Raw genomic sequence first — 16,767 nt, 5'->3', positions numbered from 1 at the left:
TTACTGTGCTAAAGCAGTTGTCCTGCACTGGGCCGTGCGCTGTTATTGTAGCTGAAGGTGCCGAGAACAGAAAGGGAGTGAGGGCAGAGAGATTATATGTCCTTTTGATACCACAGGTCCCTTATGATCTCTCAATCTCTCTCTCTCTCTCTGTCTCTGTCTCTGTCTCTGTCTCTGTCTCTGTCTCTGTCTCTGTCTCTCTCTCTCTTACTGTCTCTCTCTCTCTCTGTCTCTCTCTCTCTCTCTCTGTCTCTCTCTGTCTCTCTCTTTCTCTGTCTCTCTCACTCACGCTCACACATGTATGAATAAACACAAATAGCAGAAAGAGAAAAAAAGTTAGGATAAAACTGAGATCAAGAGCGAAGAAGGCCTTTGTGCCAAACATGACCGTTGCTTGTTGTGTCTAAAAACTATTTTTGTTTTGTAACTGATGGATCAAACCAAACACACTATTAATACACACAGAATGATGCTGATGCTGAAGGTCAGTGAAATTCAATTTATATTGCTGAGCAAAACGTTGGCTACTTGCTTTAAATCTGTGATGAAACCAACATGTGACATGCATGCACCTTCCCATCCTCTGAGATGTAATTTGATGTTACTACGTGACTGTGGACTTATATTTTGACAGAGTCCCAGCCCACAAGACCAGGAGAAACCCCTCCACCTTCCTTCCAGAACAGCGCTTGTTTTTCTAGGCAAATAGTTTTTCTAGGCAAATCAGCAGCCCTGGAGATAGCTAAGAAGAGAAGCGGGGGCAAGGGAGACGGAGCGGGAGCAAGAGAGAGGGAGGTGGGACAGGGGAGACAGGGGAGACAGGAATAGGGGGGACAGGGGCAGGGGAGACATGAGCAGGGGATACAGGGACAGAGGAGACAGGGACAGGGAAGGCAGGGACAGAGGAGACAGGGACAGGGAAGGCAGGGACAGCTAGGGGAGACAGGAATAGGGGGGACAGGGGCAGGGGAGACATGAGCAGGGGAGACAGGGACAGAGGAGACAGGGAAGGCAGGGACAGGGGAGACAGGGACAGAGGAGACAGGGAAGGCAGGGACAGGGGAGACAGGGACAGGGGAGACAGGGGAGACAGGGACAGGGGAGGCAGGGACAGTGGAGACAGGGGCAGGGCAGACAGGGACAGGGGAGACAGGGGCAGGGCAGACAGGGACAGGGACAGGGGAGACAGGTGCAGGGGAGACAGGGGAGACGAGTGATGGAAAATCATCATACCTTGGTGCCAACCTGCCTGTGATGAAAGAATGAATGAAATTTGGAAAGTCCCCACGGGGCAAATAGCTTCGTTGACAATAGAGTGAAGGCGCTCAGTCTATAGGCACCTTGGAAGAAATCACTATCACATTTTGACGATGATGTTATATTCATTTTCATTTTCATTTTTTTAGATATATTATCATCTTGTAATGGGGAAGTCCTCTGGGCAGAGAGGGTGATTGGGCTTCGGGATGCAGAGGGAGTCTAGAATTATGGCCGATTGAAAGCTTTTCTGGACCGGGTTCAAGAAGTGCTGACGAAGCAAGACTAAACATCGCAAACCGCAGTTGAGAGATCCGCACATGTGCTGCCCCCCCCTCGCCCCCCTCCACTCCTGCCACCCGGGGATTAGCCCAATCCTGGGAGAACGGCTACATTTACATGTGCACAGGCATGCACATGCACACACATGCACACACACACACACACACACACACACATGCACGCACGCACGCACGCACGCACACACACACACACACACACACACACACACACACACACACACACACACACACGCATAATACACACACACACCTGAGAGAAGGAAGGAAAAGGAAGACCAGATAGAGAAGGTTGTTTCAAGAGTGATGTGAAAAGAAAAATAAATAAATGACAAAGAAAGAAAGAGGTGTGAGCTATGCTAGACTAGAATCAAACACGCTGGCCTAGAGATAAACATTTCCCATGAATTGCTTGGTGCTACATCAACTTTTTGGAGGGGGAAACCAGACCCAGAGAATTTGACGCTTCATTTTAGTTGACACCAACACATTGGCTGCTCTGGAAGCCAATGTCAAACTTGACCATATTATTGAGCATACCATAATAAAGTCCACACACCCATGTTCTCTCACTAAACTGATCTCCACACTGTACTGCATGCAGACATGAGAGACAGAATTGCTGGCTCTCATGGCATCATCATTGTATTGGTGTGCAGTCACACTTCAATCACACCCAGGTGTTGAGGTCGGCGTTGCAGGCCAGGCCTCGAGCCCCATGTTGTGCAGGCCTGCCCCATCTTCCCCGCCCACGCCCCCTCTCCATAGGCTACTCCCGATTGTTCTATCCTCTCCTGATTGGTCTATCCTGTCCTGATTGGTCTATCCTCTCATGCCAGAAACGGACATCGTGCTACAAACGCACACACACACGTCATGTCATGTATAGAAGTGGCTGCACTGCTTAAAAATCCCTCCAAGAGACATGCTTTATTTAGGCTACTGCAGGTGCATCCTTTGATTCACCCAGTGTTTCTCAAAGGAACCTTAAGCTCTAAAATAGACTCGTTCACCCGCTTCCGAGAGAAACCTGGTCCAGTCAGTAGACGACGTGCCTTTCAGCTATCTGGCCATACCAATGATTCCATTCATGATTTGCGGCTTTGTAACCTCTAGTAACCCCCAGCGGTTAGTCCGCCCACCGGGTTGCCCCGTGCTGCCTCCCCCTGCAGCAAGAGAGCGAGCAGCTCTTCTCAGGGATATCACCCCGCCGACCAGTGAAAGGTCTGTTTTATTAAAAAAGCCACCCTCCCAAACTACAGATCGCTTTTCACATTCAATCATATAATCCCTGCACACCGTCCCACCCCACTGCCAGGAAGTGAAACGCTAGCTACCTGTGTGTGTGTGTGTGTGTGTGTGTGTGTGTTGCATTTCCTATGTGTAACTTTGTACAAAAACTTTGGCATCTGTGGCTTAACATAGGAGACGAGGGATACCGATAGCTTTTGTAACTTAATGAAAGGAGTTCCAAGTCAAATTAGCTTAGCTAAGCACCAGTAGCTATAGCTAAACCGTAGCTTGTCCAAACCTGATTTAAGGAGGAATGTTTCTCTCTACTCGGATCATTTGAACATAGTGGAGAGAAACTACTGGGCTAAGGGTTCTGTTGTCGGGTGATGCCAGGCTGCACCGCACGTCCTGCAACTAAATAGAGTTTGAAATTGGTTTCTTTCACCCCGTAATCCTCCTGGTCTTTGGACCTCGTTCCTCCATTTCCACTGCGCAGCCCACTCCTCCTTCATGAAATCATAAAAGCAGATCAGGCAGTACCAGGGGCAGTCTAGCACCAGGCCCCCTGCCTAGGGGTCAGAGGTCAAGCTCATTAGCAGTGAATGGGTAGTCGGGCTGGCGCAGACAGAGCCGACGACGTCACCCTTCCCAGCCTGTCTGGACTCAACTTGGTCCCCCCCCCCCTTCCCTCTCTCTCTCTCTCTCTCTCTGTGTCTGTGTCTCTCTCTCTTCTCATCTGCATGTCTGAGACCTTTAAAATCCGACACTGGCATGACTTGGTAGCATGTGACATCATGCCTCTGTCACTATAAGACAAAATGGTGACTTTCAGTCCTTTCACTTGTCTTATTGAAGAGTGATGTCGCTATAGCCGGGTCGCACACATCTTTTTTGGAAGTGCGATGTAGGGCAAAGATTGAACAGCGCAGCAGTTCGAGAAGAAGGGTCCCTTCTTTTAGACTTGGCTGAAGAACTGAGGGCAGACTTGTGAGGGACACTTTTATCTTTAGTTACGGGGGGATTTGACATGGAAAAGTCATAGCGATCCAGCATGCGGCAGCCATGTGACGAGAATTTGATTGTTTGATTGAATCTTCTCGTTGAGCGCTTTTTACGGCGAGTACACAACCAGTGAGCTTCTTAATGACTGTTTAAACAGGCAGACATCTGATCTCCGGTTTTTGTTGATCTTGAACCGGGACCAGGGTGTTATTTTTCCGCATTTCTGGCCGTGTGTGTCCTTACTGAGTGCTAGCATAATGCTTATTCCTGGCCTTCCACAAAAGTCAACACGCTGCTGTCAAACATGGTTGTTGTTTTTCTATGAAATATCATGAATATAATTGTCCCTGAGCACTGACTGTTGTCATCCCCGAGTCTCCACATGGGAGAAAACGATGGCGCTGCACCAAGCCAAACATTACCTTAAGGAACGGGGGGATTCGGGAGAGAGGGGGCAGGAAACCGCAGACTCCAGTCTTACCCCGGTCTTCTGTTACCGCCTGGTTGTGGTCAAGGTTGACCCTCCCGGTCTCACACACTCCACCTTTGACCCGTTTCCTACCGTGAGTCATCCCTTCCATACTTACATCATTCCCATACAGCACCATGTTTGGAGTGGCATGCTGGCAACAAACTAGCTAGGTCCAAAATACGTGTGTACTTTAGCTCCTATAATACCGACTATCTGCTCCATAAACTCCAAAATCGCCATTCTCATTTTCATTTATTCAAATCGTCAGCAGGCTGAGCCAAATTGAACTCGGCGCATCAATTTGCATCGCGTAGCCTTTAGATGCAAGTCGAGTCAAACTGCTGGTCTTCAGTACGTGGATGATCAGTGTTTTCAAAAGGCCCTAAAGCCACAGTTCAGGGCCTGGCCGCATGTCCTCCTCTTGTCCCCTTGTCCCGCCAGCTCAGGCGATGGTCAGGGACCCGGTGTCGGGTTTGGCGGCGCCGGGAGCACTGTGACGCAGGGTGACCTCTGGAACCATGCTGAGGTTAGCCGCTCCTCACCATAGCTCCAGCTCCGTAATGAAGTCAGCAGACCGCTAACAGGCTAAAGGCTTCCTCAACCCTGCTCGGGTCCCAGCTCCCCAGCCTCACTGAGGTTACGCTCGCAGGCGAGAGGGGGGTCCCGCTGCAGCGCTGCAAGGGCAAGACAAGAGGGGTGTGCGGGTGGAGGTCTGGAGCAGTGCAAGCCAATGTCATGGGGGTTGCCTTACCCCTCTGTCTGTTTGTTGTGGTCTCGCGGAGATCGTCCACGGACTGAATGGGACTGATCAAGTTCTTGGGTTTTGGTGCTGAGTCTGTGTTTAGTTTGAGATGTTAGTCGTTTGGCGTTGCGTAAGAGGAAACAGCAGGGAGGAGGTAAGAGGGTTCATATATCAGAGGGAATCTGTTTTGATGGTAGCCATTTGTAGTACTTGGAAGGTACCGAGGATAGCCACAAGTCATCTTATAATTTATAATGTTCAGTTGTGCGAGTGCTGGGGGGAAACAAATATAATAAAAATTATTAATTCTCAAAAGATGTGCTGCTAAAAACACACTTTTACTACAGCTGCAAAGTGAGAAACCTGTTATGATACTGATGAAGCTCACTTCTGTCAAAGAGAGAGCGGGGGTGCTTCACTGTGTCAGAGTGATGATAAGGTGTCTTGAAAAGCCTAAATGCCCCCTCAGCTACTTGCATTTGGGATCTTCCACTGTCCACACACACACACACACACGCACGCACACGCACACACGCACATGAGAACACACACGCGCACACACACACACACGAGAACACACACACACGCACACACACACACGCACGCACAAGCACACACACTCACTCACACACACACACACACACACACACACACACGCACACACACACGCACACGAGAACACACACACACACACACACACACACCTCTCCTGCCGGCTCCACATTGTTTTATTCTTTGACAATAGATTCACTTACATAATGAACCCAATCCATATCAAAGGGTGGACCGGGGGAAAGACTGGCGGCGCTCCAAGCCCTTCAGAACGGGCCAAAACCACATGGGAGAAGAAACTCTTCCCCATTCTTTTTTCCTATCCCCCTCTATCCTGCTCTTTGTCATACCACAAAAGATATCAAGTGTGAGAGGATGGACATGTGTTGCTGATCATATGCATATTAAACAAATATTGCAATGGTCACCTAATATGTTGTGGTGTACTGTCCGTTCTGAGCAGAGCCCAGGAACCAGAGAAAGTGTGGCATCCCAGACATGGTTTTGAAATACATTCCTCATGGCCCTCTCTCTATAGGTTTGTGAGAATTGAGCCAGTGTGGATATAGAGAACCCCACCGCAGGCTTGTGGGGTATATGCGTATTACCAGGGTAAATAGGTTTTGATGGGCTCTGCTATTTTGTCACAATCGCCATGTTGCGCCGGGCGAGGAGATTTGGGAGCTCCCACAGAGTGCGCTCACACACAGCTCTGCCAACACCGGGCTACATTTAAAATTGTGGCCCTGCTGTCCTCGCCCCACTCTCTGCCAAGCAGCTCACCAAACTAACAAGAGAAATCAGACAGAGATACTTCTCTTTCTTTTCCTTTCTTTCTTTCTTTCTTTCTTTCTTTCTTTCTTTCTTTCTTTCTTTCTTTCTTTCTTTCTTTCTTTCTTTCTTACTATCTATCGGACCTTTTCCAGCCTTCTGTCTTTCTCCAACCCAATCACCAGAATACAACTTTGGCATTTTCACATGTCTGAGAACCAGGGGATATGTACAATATCAACGTAAATTTGAAACAAATGTGGGAAAAATGCGTTTCTATAACGTGGTGTTTTACGTCTACAATTTCAACGTCAATTTTAAACAAAGCGCCGGTTAAATTGAAAACATCGCTGCCGTTCCAATGTTAAAACAACTTGGTTAGGTTTTAGGCAACAAACAACGCAGCTTGGTTAGGTTAGGGCAACTTCTTTAAGGTCATAGGGTTATGGTTTGGGGTTAAATCTGAAAGTAAAAAACATGACGTGCATCGCTCGGGGGTCGAACATGCCCTCTCTCACTTGTAAAATGGGGACGCTACAAGTCGGCCAATCCCGCCCTATACATATGCCCTTAGGCGTCAGCAACACATTTCAACATGAGACAGTCAATACACTATGACATGTATAACATTAAAGGGATAGTTCACTTTTTTTTTAAAGTCTAGCCCTATTTGCTACTTACCAATAACGATGTGGATTGCTAGAGTTCTTTCTCAGCACAATCCATGCTGTTCCTCGTAGTAGCTCCGGAAAGTTAATAATAATAATAATAATAATACATTTATTTTATATAGCGCTTTTCAAGAACTCAAAGTCGCTTTACAGAATACATGGGTCAAACATAAAACATAACAGAGACAGACATAAAACACAGACAAACAACAAAAGGAAAGGAAGGGGGGGGGGGGGGGGGGTTGGGCAAAAACGAATTCAAGGTCAACGGGGTCACGCACCTGTATGTACAACCTGACTGAGGCTCACTAAAATGTCATCCACAGTGCACACACAAACACATACACACACACACACACACACACGCACACAGTGCACACAAAGTACATTTCAGTGAGCTTCAGTCATTACAGGAGCGTGACCCCGTTGACCTTGCATTTGTTTTTTCCCCAACGTTCCATGAGGAACACGATGGATTGTGCTGAGAAAGCTATGAAAAATGTGAACTATCGCTTTAATATTCACGTACTGTATCTAGAGACGTTATATGCAACGCATTTTGGTTGAGAAATGTTCATATTGTACATTTCCGTGGATTCCAGAAATCTGCTTTTGTTTTATTCTGGCGACTAGGCTGCTTTCTCCCACTCACGCTCTTTCTTTTCTCCCTCTCCATCATGCTTTGGTGACTTCCTCTCCCTCTCCCGCTCTCTCTTCTGTTGCTTTGCTTTGTCTCTCTACCTCTCGTACCTCTGTGCATCAGTAGTAGCATGAGAAATTTTGCGGCAAATGTTCCTCCCACACTCGGCATTCCAGCGTCTTGAAGGATCCCACGTGCTGCCGGTGGCTCTCCGGCGAGACAGAGGAGGAGTGCAGTGTGCGTGGGTGCTGCGCTGGGTGGGGGTCGGGCGGGGGTCAGCTGGGGGTGGTATAATGCTAACAACCCAAAGCTATATAGCCACCATTCTTCCCCCTTAATCACATGTGAAACTGGCCAGCAGAGAGCTTGTCTCATTCACCTAACCTTTTTAAAAGTAATGACCGTGGGTCTCAATAACCCGCACAAAGGCCCCTTTCTCCCTGCTCGGATGTAAACAATGTGGGCATATTAAACTTCTTGATGATCCTGGTCGTTTTTTTAAACAGTCCGCCACGTTTTACGGACATAGAACCAAATTAATATAATTTAGACTGATTGGGTGATGAGTATAGGGAGGCGGGGGAGCAGGAGGAGAGAGGTTGAGGAGAGATGCTTTGCATCAATACGTTTAACAGTAAAAATCCATGATTGTGCCATAATTTAGCAAAAGCCCAAAGCTGTGACAATGAAAACACTTCAATATCATCAACAAGGCTTAACATGGGAGGAGAACATGAGCAGTGAAAAGGAGAGAACAAATGAAAAAAGAACAACTGTTCAGAGAACAGAAAATGACCCGATGTCAAGTGGTTGTTGTTGGCACACAGTATTTACAACACTTCACCTACGATGGTCTAGTTGCCACTATTGCCAACCTGCCTATACCTACACTGATACTTGGAGTATTAAAAAACATTTTGCCATGTAACATTTACATTGTATATCAGAAAGTTTAGCCAATCTCTGGAAAGTAATACACGTTTCTGTGAGTGACCATTTACCTGACACTGCCTGACTTTCCCTGGTGCAGTAATTTCTCATTTGGTGCTTCAAGCAGGTTGAAACAAAACAATAATTACTTTTCGGCTGATTATCTTATAAGTAAACAACCATAATCAGCTGCCTCTTGATTCACGAAGAGATATTTCACGACTCTTACAAACGGCATCTTTAACTTGTGAACCTTTTCGTTTGGCATTCAGACGAAATGGTTTGCGGCGCCCCTGGGTATGTTTCCCCTGAAGCTCTCTGCTTTCTTTCTTCTCTAACATCTTACTTTCCATTTGAGGGGTTGACGTTAGTGTTGAGGTCCTGCACGGGAACCGCTCGATGTGCGAGCTGGCCAAATGTAGGTGACCTTGGTGGAGCCAGCCTCAATTTAGTGGCGTTTGGAGAGCCAGAGTGCTGGCACAGTAACTCCCTCCCCTCTCCTCTGTACAGACCCATCCGTGTGGAACCGGGGAAGTCAATGTTGGTTCTGTCTGCCACCCTATTTTGCTTGGCCCGGTCACACCAGCAAACACAGGAGACACCAATAGCAAAATGGACTCTTTTATTTAGCGAGAAGAACAGGAAGACAGGGCAACATAAGTCTGATGTATTCAGGAAGTCATTAACTTGGGCGGAACGAAAGAAAATGCAGTTGAACCTGTTTGCTTTGGAGGCAGCATGAGATAGCAAACACGAGGTGCCAGGGGTCAGAGAGCTTTTTTTTAAAAAGTTGAACAGGAATCTATGCAATACTGATTTTACACTACGCTATAGTTCCAGACGCAAACCTCCTAGTCATGGCGCCATCTGTATACTCATATGTCAGAGATTTACGAGCAAAATAAACTTCTTTAAGTAAAATGGCTCTTGCTGAAAAGTACCACCAAACTCCAGTATACTGTAGAATGGTGAAATATGAACGAATAGAATATAGGCAGTATTTCATCTAACTTTTCAATCAAATACGAGTAAAAAACAACATGAGTAAAAACATGGCAATGCATAATTGCTTTACAAGAAAAAAAAATTGTGGCAAATTTTCTTGATAGAGGAAGTGTATAAATCACATGACGGTAATCAGTCACTATAAACCCGCATAACAATAATGAGACATCTGATTAGCTGCAAGCAGCACGATGATTCCGAGAACTCGGAAGAGACGAGTGTGGACTCAAGTGGAGTCGGGCTGGGCCAGTTCAATGGCAGGCAATAACTATGCTTTATGTCCACTTCATTTCCCTTGCAAATCAGCCTTGCATTCTCCGAGTTTTCACAGTTCCCAGCTCCCTCTTTTCCCCGAAACATGCCCTGAGTGAGCCAGGCTCATTAGACAGGATGAGACTATTACCAGGCGGGCTTATCCCACTCCTGACAATGGGATGTGGTCAGGTGGTGGAAGCACCAGTCTCTCTGGGTTCCACTATAGCTTTCCCTGTGCTGTGCTCCCAGTCCAAGACCACACGTCTCCCTCCTCAGCCAATAACGCCCTTCCTCTATCAACAATGACTGTGACAGTTGGAATGTAGTACAGCCTCAGGCTCTTCTGCTTATGCACAAACTCGAATGCCAGCATCACTAGAGATGATATTTTATTACCATATTATGTGTGTGTGTGTGTGTGTGTGTGGTATGTGTGTGTGTGTGTGTGTGTGTGTGTGTGTGTGTGTGTGTGTGTGTGTGTGTGTGTGTGTGTGTGTGTGTGTGCGCGCGTGCGTGCGCGCGTGCTTGCGTGTGTGGCAGGGAGGGGAGGTGAGGTGAGGTTGGCAGGGGTTTGTAGTAGGGCGATATGGACCCAAAAAAACGGCAACAAATACAACAAATATTTTTTTTTATCAATAATCAGAATGTGGATATAATGACTAAGTGAGTAAAGGCAAATAATATAACAGCTAGAAAAGTCTGGTATATGTTCTGATAATTACATCACTTTACTGTAATGCAGCCTTTCAAACCATGAAAATACAACACTCATGCCATATCATGATATTACGATATCCGAAATCGAAGGCGATAATGTGTCCAGTCTCATAGCACAATATCGATATAATATCAATACATTTCCTAGCTCTAGTTCGTAGGTGTGCTCATTCACCTGTTATTGCGTACCGTTACAGTGCGTTACAACTGCTGCGAATCATTTCTCCATATAGACAAATATGTCTTCCTGTTCACCTCATTCAGCCTAGTGAAGTCCCTCTTTTTTCTTTGCTATTTACAGTCGGGCTTTGAAGAGGCCCGAGCAGAAAGAGTGGTGGAGCAGTTCCAGTGAAACAGGACCCGAGCACCCCGAAGAGGCTTTCTGCCTCACTTTTATTCACTCCTGTTCTTTCTCAAGAGTTCCTCCTGAAAGTATTTGGCAAACACTGGTGAAAAAAAAACAAGACTTTGAGGGAGGAAAAACAACAAGTCGTTCCGTGAGCCACCCACACCCCATCTGCTGTGGTATTATCTCCTTTTATTATCGACACATTATGTGCGCTGATATGATTTCTGCAGTTTGGGGCTGCTGCTCATTGTGCTTGTTGTTCTTGTTGTTTTTTGTTTGTGGAGCGTTGCAATATGAGACAGCGAGGGGGGGGGGGATCCTCCCCCATGTGCATCTAATCGTCCATTCAGGAGCCTCTTAATGACTTGTCAGTTCCCCCTGCCCTTCCATTTTCTGTCCAATTAATTCTTTTCTAGCTCTCCGGATAAAGGGACACAATGGGGGCCCCGGCCTCCACTGCATAATGCATCATTCAAATTCAGCAGCGCGGCCCTGGCACTTGGCGCTCTCCCTGGGCCGGTCGGGGACGGCTGCTTTGGCATGCGTGCCAGGGGCCGACTGGAACACTCTACCCACTGGACCAGAGGAGGTGTGGGACACCCTCTTCAGTCCCTCCCTGGTCCGGTTGTTTAACGGGAAAAAAATGTTGAACTGTCCCATTTCAGCCTGTTGCAAAGAGTCAGGCCCGCCTGGGCGCTCCGTCGGGCCAGAGGGGTCCCAGAGTAAAACAAGAGATGGTAGAAGTTCTGTTCAATGCAATATGTCACAGCTTTATTTTCCAACACCTGTGTCTGAAAATGGACTGACTAAAGATGTACAGTACAAGCCCATTAGCGAAATATCCATTACACATATAATTGCATTTGCCAACAGTAGGTGATAAAGTCACTGTTGCACCAGATGTGGCCTCTATCCAATTCAATTGACTGTTAAGGTCTGAGTGATTAACTGCCATTATTATAGATATTGGCTTGTTTAGAGGAATGAGAGCAGAGAATCATTTCCTAAAGGTCTCACAGCAGCTAGACAGCTGTAGACAGATGGAGGCAAGTATGAACAGCTGGTATTTCGAAAAAAGGCATAGCAATAAACATTGCTCCCTTCAAAGTAAAAAAATAAATAATAATAAAAATACATCCCCCCCCACTGAACCAATACATTTGTTGCCAATTATTTTAAGAAGAAATATGACCAAGTAGTAAATCCAATCCCATTGCAGAAACAAAAATGACAAGCACAAATATCAAGAAAAAAGTATCTTTTATTTTTTTTCCACAAAAAAAATGGCCAGCGAACGGGTTAGCTGTGCATGTGTGAATGAATCTCTAGTTAATAGTACAACAATATTTTTCACAGCCTGTCAAAATTATACACCGTAATAATATACAAAAACACTGTTCTGTGAATAAAACTTTGAGCATGACGCTCCGTACCGTTCTTGGACAGAATCTCACAGAAATGGAATTTGAACCTGTATAGGAATGATATCAAATTAAGAATATAATCAAGAGTCAGTTAACTGTCTGAGTTCCTGGTGTGGATTACGATTGTGTGCTGCTTGGCGTTTGTTAATAATTCAATTTCATATTGAAATACTGAAAAGAAGCATTAGAAGGCACAAAATGCATTTTGCGCGAGACTGCGACAGTGAGTTGGCACTTGATGGCGGACGAGATGAACATGGGCAAGTACTCGCACATACAGTAGCCTCTCTCTTTCTTTTCTCTCCACGTGTTTTCATGACAAAATCCTTAAGTACTGTTCCTTCAATAAGTAACTGATGGCCTGAAGTTCAAAACTAACTGATCACTGAAGAGTCGTGGTTTTATCTGTGGAAACGGGGATGTGTTAGGGTCATGTTATGAGTTTTTCTTGCCCGAGGAAATGACACACACGCACACACACACACACGCACGCACGCACACACACACACACACACACACACAAACACACACACACACACACACACACGCACACACACCACGTATACAGTAGGGCCAGCTGACATGTCACTCAGTGAGTGGGGTGTTATCTTACCCCATTTCCTTTAACCCTAGATCATGACTAATCGCAATTTGCCAAGCATAGCTCTCAGACACCTGTTTTGTCATGTGCCCTGTTTTGTCATGTGACCTGTTCTGTCATGTGCTCGTCTGTTGGTCCTGCTCTGTTCGCTCGCAACTTGGAATGGAGATGTTATTGGTAATTGGTCTTCAACGGAATGATCTCAAATGTACTTGATTTACCTTTTTTTATGAAAGACAAAACAGCAATGTAAATAACCAAACCCACATTACATGTGTATAACTACTTAAGAACAAAAATAATAAAAATAAACAAATAATGTATGAACATAAATACATATAAGACTTCTATGCCAGAGTGACACTTTTAAGATTCATATGAGCCATTGAGTTAAGACTGATCCACTGACGCAAATGGCCAAATATTCTGAGATATAGCTCGTATTGTAAATCTTACTGCAGATTCACTTAATTGGTCCCGGGTACATTCTACCAAATGTATCTGGTTCCCCATCTGCTTCAGAAGAATTGGGCCAAACTGTGTCTCTCCTACGCAACTCAGTGGCCGGGCTTTGCGTTACCTCAAGCGTGCACGCACGTGCAATCCTAAACTGGAAAGAAGGGGGATGTACAGGATGTAGGCGTAGGCGATATGTCCTCACGGAGGAGTCTGGCTCACCAACAACACAATCAAGTTGAAAAAGTCTGTACAAGTGTGTTTTCATCGCAATGATATAACTTTGTATAAAATCAGCAGGCACTTTTTATTTTAGTTGTTTGTTTCATGTTCAAATGGGCACAGGTAGCCTACAACCCCCCCTACCGCTCTCCTCCTCCTTACTTCCTTCATAGTAGTGCATCAATCTGATTGAGTCTCAGTGCTCTATAGGACCTGGTGCGACGTGACTGTCTCTAGCCCCCCTAAGGTCTAGACAGAGTGGTGTAGACCGGCTGGTCCCAGCTGGAGGCAGTGGGGCTGTGGGCGGGAGCCATTGACAGACTGTTGAGGATGGGGCTGCCATAGGGCCGCCTGGAGGAGTGGAAGTAGGGGTACTGGTACAGGCTGGAGGGGTAGCCCGAGTAGGGGTTGTAATAGTTGGAGCTCTGGAGGTCAGTATAGTCACACTGGGAGCTGGAGAACGAGGCTGCGGCCGAGGCAGCCGACGCAGCGGAGGTGACGCAGGCGGCCTGGCTGCTGTAGGAGCCGTAGTCGGAGTGGGAGGGCGAGCCGTGGGAGTGCTCGCTGTAGTGGCTGGGACTCAGCTGCTCCGTCTTGATGTGGGGCCGGTGGCCCTCGCCCGTGGAGGGAGAGGAGGAGGAGGAGATGGCGCTCTTGCGGCTCCAAGCCGACCCGTTGGCGGCGGCGGCGTGGCTGTAGGAGGAGGGGTAGGAGCCGCCGGCCGTGGGAGCCGGCCCGTGGCCGTGGCCGTCTGAGGGCAGGGCGGAGGAGGCGGAGGCGTGGCCGTTGAGCGGGAGGTACTGGTCGAACTCGTGCACGTCGAAGGCCTCCATGTTGCTGATGACGTCGGTGCTGAGCTCAGAGATGTCCACGTTGCTGAAGTCGATGTTCTGCCTGCCGCTGTCCAGGAGACGACGGCCCTCGTGCTTCAGGTCCTGCTTCACCCCGTGGTGCAGCTCTGTTTTGGGAGTAGTGGGTGGCGTAGGGGGACCGTGGGGTTGGCCTGGAAAGAGGATAATATACAGCTTGAATTAATGACTGAATCACTCCCAAGAGAAAATACAGAACAAATTATGCAACAACAGACTAAAATGTAACATGATGCATCAAAAACTTCCAAAATCCAGCACAGAGCCCACTCATCCACACAGCTGTATTTTAGATGTCTTGCACAGTATTATATTCAGCAGCACACCTGCATGTTCAGGATGGTGGTGCCCGTCAGCCATCCCTAGTCCTCCCATGCCTGGTTCAGCTTTGTACATGTGGTGTGCCAGCTCGGCTCCCGAGTCCGAGTCGCTCTGGCCTGGCTTCACATTCTTCCTCCGCCGAGGCTGGTACTTATAGTCTGGATGGTCTTTCTTGTGCTGAACGCGAAGCCTCTCTGCTTCTTCTACAAATGGCCTCTTTTCAGTCTCCGAGAGCAAGCTACAGTAAAATAAAAAATATTTGTAAAATAGTTCAAGTGTAAATATATAAATCCATACATGCATAGTTACAGAAATTACAGCTATAAGTTACTTCATAATTTTGTCAGTATGTAGGCTATTAGCAGCAAATTGACTAATTTTAATGTATTTTTTCTGAAATGATTTACATGTATAAAGTTTTACAATTCAGTAGCCTAAACGTGAGACTGAAATACATAATTTACATCTACATAATTCATAATAATACATAAAGTTGTATCTGTTTCCGAATTTGAAGTACTATAGTGACCAATTACAAGCTCTAATGCCCTCGACTGATTTTCTTTGTCATATTTATTTGCAACCTGTTTATTAGCCTACATTTATCTTTGTAAACAATATTATGTCCTTACCGCCACAGTTTGCCCAGGGTCTTGCTCAGCTCGGCGTTGTGCAGGTGTGGATACTGATCTGCCAGCTTTCTACGGGCCGCTTGCGCCCACACCATGAATGCGTTCATGGGTCTCTTGACGTGCGGTTTGCTTTTCAGTGACCCGTTCCCTCTCACGGGCATGGGCACCAAGGACCAGTCGTATCCCTTAAGGACCTGAGAGACGGCGTCCCGTATGCAAGCTGGGAAGCGGTCGTCTTCCTCGGGGTCCAGTTTCTTGCCCAACCCGGCGAGCAGGGACCCTTGGCCGTCGGAGCCGGTCGGTGAGGACGGAGCGTCCGAGTCGGATTCGTCCTGGGACATGGAGCTGTTGGTGCCCGAGGGACTGCACGGTGGGTCGCTGACACACTTGTCATGCTCCTCTGTCATTTTTAACATGATTTGGTCGACGTCTTGAGGATGAAAATCCGAAAAATAACGATTCTGGGATCTTCAATTAAATAAGACACCCGTTAAATTCAGGCTGGAAGCAGAACGGCCAGTGCGCTTTTTACGCACAGCGCGCCATGGTAGATTCCAAACAATTTCAGTAAATACTCGTCCGCTGTTTTCCTTATTGTCCTTTATTTGTTTTTCTTCGTGCGAGTTGTTTTCCTAGGCTGTCATGGGAGGTTCAGTCATCGAAGTAGAAGTCCTGAATGTGAGCTTAGGACCTGGACGATAGAGGAACTTCACTTGGCGTTTTAAAATCCTCACTCCACCTTCTGCCTGGGATTGGCTGGCACAAATCACCACTTGCTTCCCATTGGTTTAGGACTTTAGGTTTTATGGACTTCATTATTATGATGACGATTTTCTTTTTTTCAGCAGTGACACACTTCTGTTTTATCAAAGTTGTACAAGTTGTGTATGTGTAGGCTACTATCATGTGCCACAACTTCAAAAGCGGTTTAGAAATGCAATCAGTTGAGAAATGCATTAGAAATATAGACATTTAAAAATACTATTTTGAATATCTCCAAAGCTGTTTATCATCATACAATAAACGTGAATTAAATATCTGACAATATTATAGTCACAATCAGAGCCACATTTAAATTAAGATAGTTTTCAGTAAAATTATTATTGAAATATCCATTGCTGCTGGCTGTGTTTATCACAATTAAAATACCATTGTACTGCCCATCAATGTCACCTTAAATTGAACAAATGTATTCATTTTGATGTTTATAAGTAATGTATTATCAAGAAATAAAGCAACTAATTATGACATTTGACTGTCCAACAAAAACATACATACATACATACATACATACATACATACATACATACATACATACATACATACATACATACAATCATACATACA

At 46.3% G+C, this 16,767-nt stretch overlaps 1 protein-coding gene across 1 annotated transcript; it reads right to left on the bottom strand.

The window, feature by feature from the left end:
- Nucleotides 1–12,186: 12,186 nt before the first annotated feature.
- On the bottom strand, nt 12,187–16,063 carry sox8a (SRY-box transcription factor 8a). The gene is made up of 3 exons (XM_083648560.1): nt 15,421–16,063; nt 14,794–15,026; nt 12,187–14,601 (listed from the first exon to the last, which is right to left on the bottom strand). Exons 1-3 carry the CDS (start codon nt 15,834–15,836, stop codon nt 13,841–13,843), a joined length of 1,410 nt encoding a protein of 469 aa, XP_083504686.1. The 5' UTR covers nt 15,837–16,063; the 3' UTR covers nt 12,187–13,840.
- Nucleotides 16,064–16,767: the final 704 nt, after the last annotated feature.

The sequence above is a fragment of the Poromitra crassiceps genome (assembly GCF_964638095.1).
Source record: "Poromitra crassiceps genome assembly, chromosome: 13".
Classification (NCBI taxonomy): domain Eukaryota; kingdom Metazoa; phylum Chordata; class Actinopteri; order Beryciformes; family Melamphaidae; genus Poromitra; species Poromitra crassiceps.
The sequence above is the reverse complement of the archived record's forward strand: the minus strand, read 5'-3'. Positions and strand labels throughout refer to the sequence as shown.

Coding starts and splice junctions, on each gene's coding strand:
- sox8a (XM_083648560.1), bottom strand. CDS start 15,836: ATGTTAAAAATGACAGAGGAGCATGACAAGTGTGTCAGCGACCCACCG. Junction 15,027..15,420: donor ACCCTGGGCAAACTGTGGCG/GTAAGGACATAA, acceptor ATTTTACTGTAG/CTTGCTCTCGGAGACTGAAA. Junction 14,602..14,793: donor CCACCATCCTGAACATGCAG/GTGTGCTGCTGA, acceptor TCCTCTTTCCAG/GCCAACCCCACGGTCCCCCT.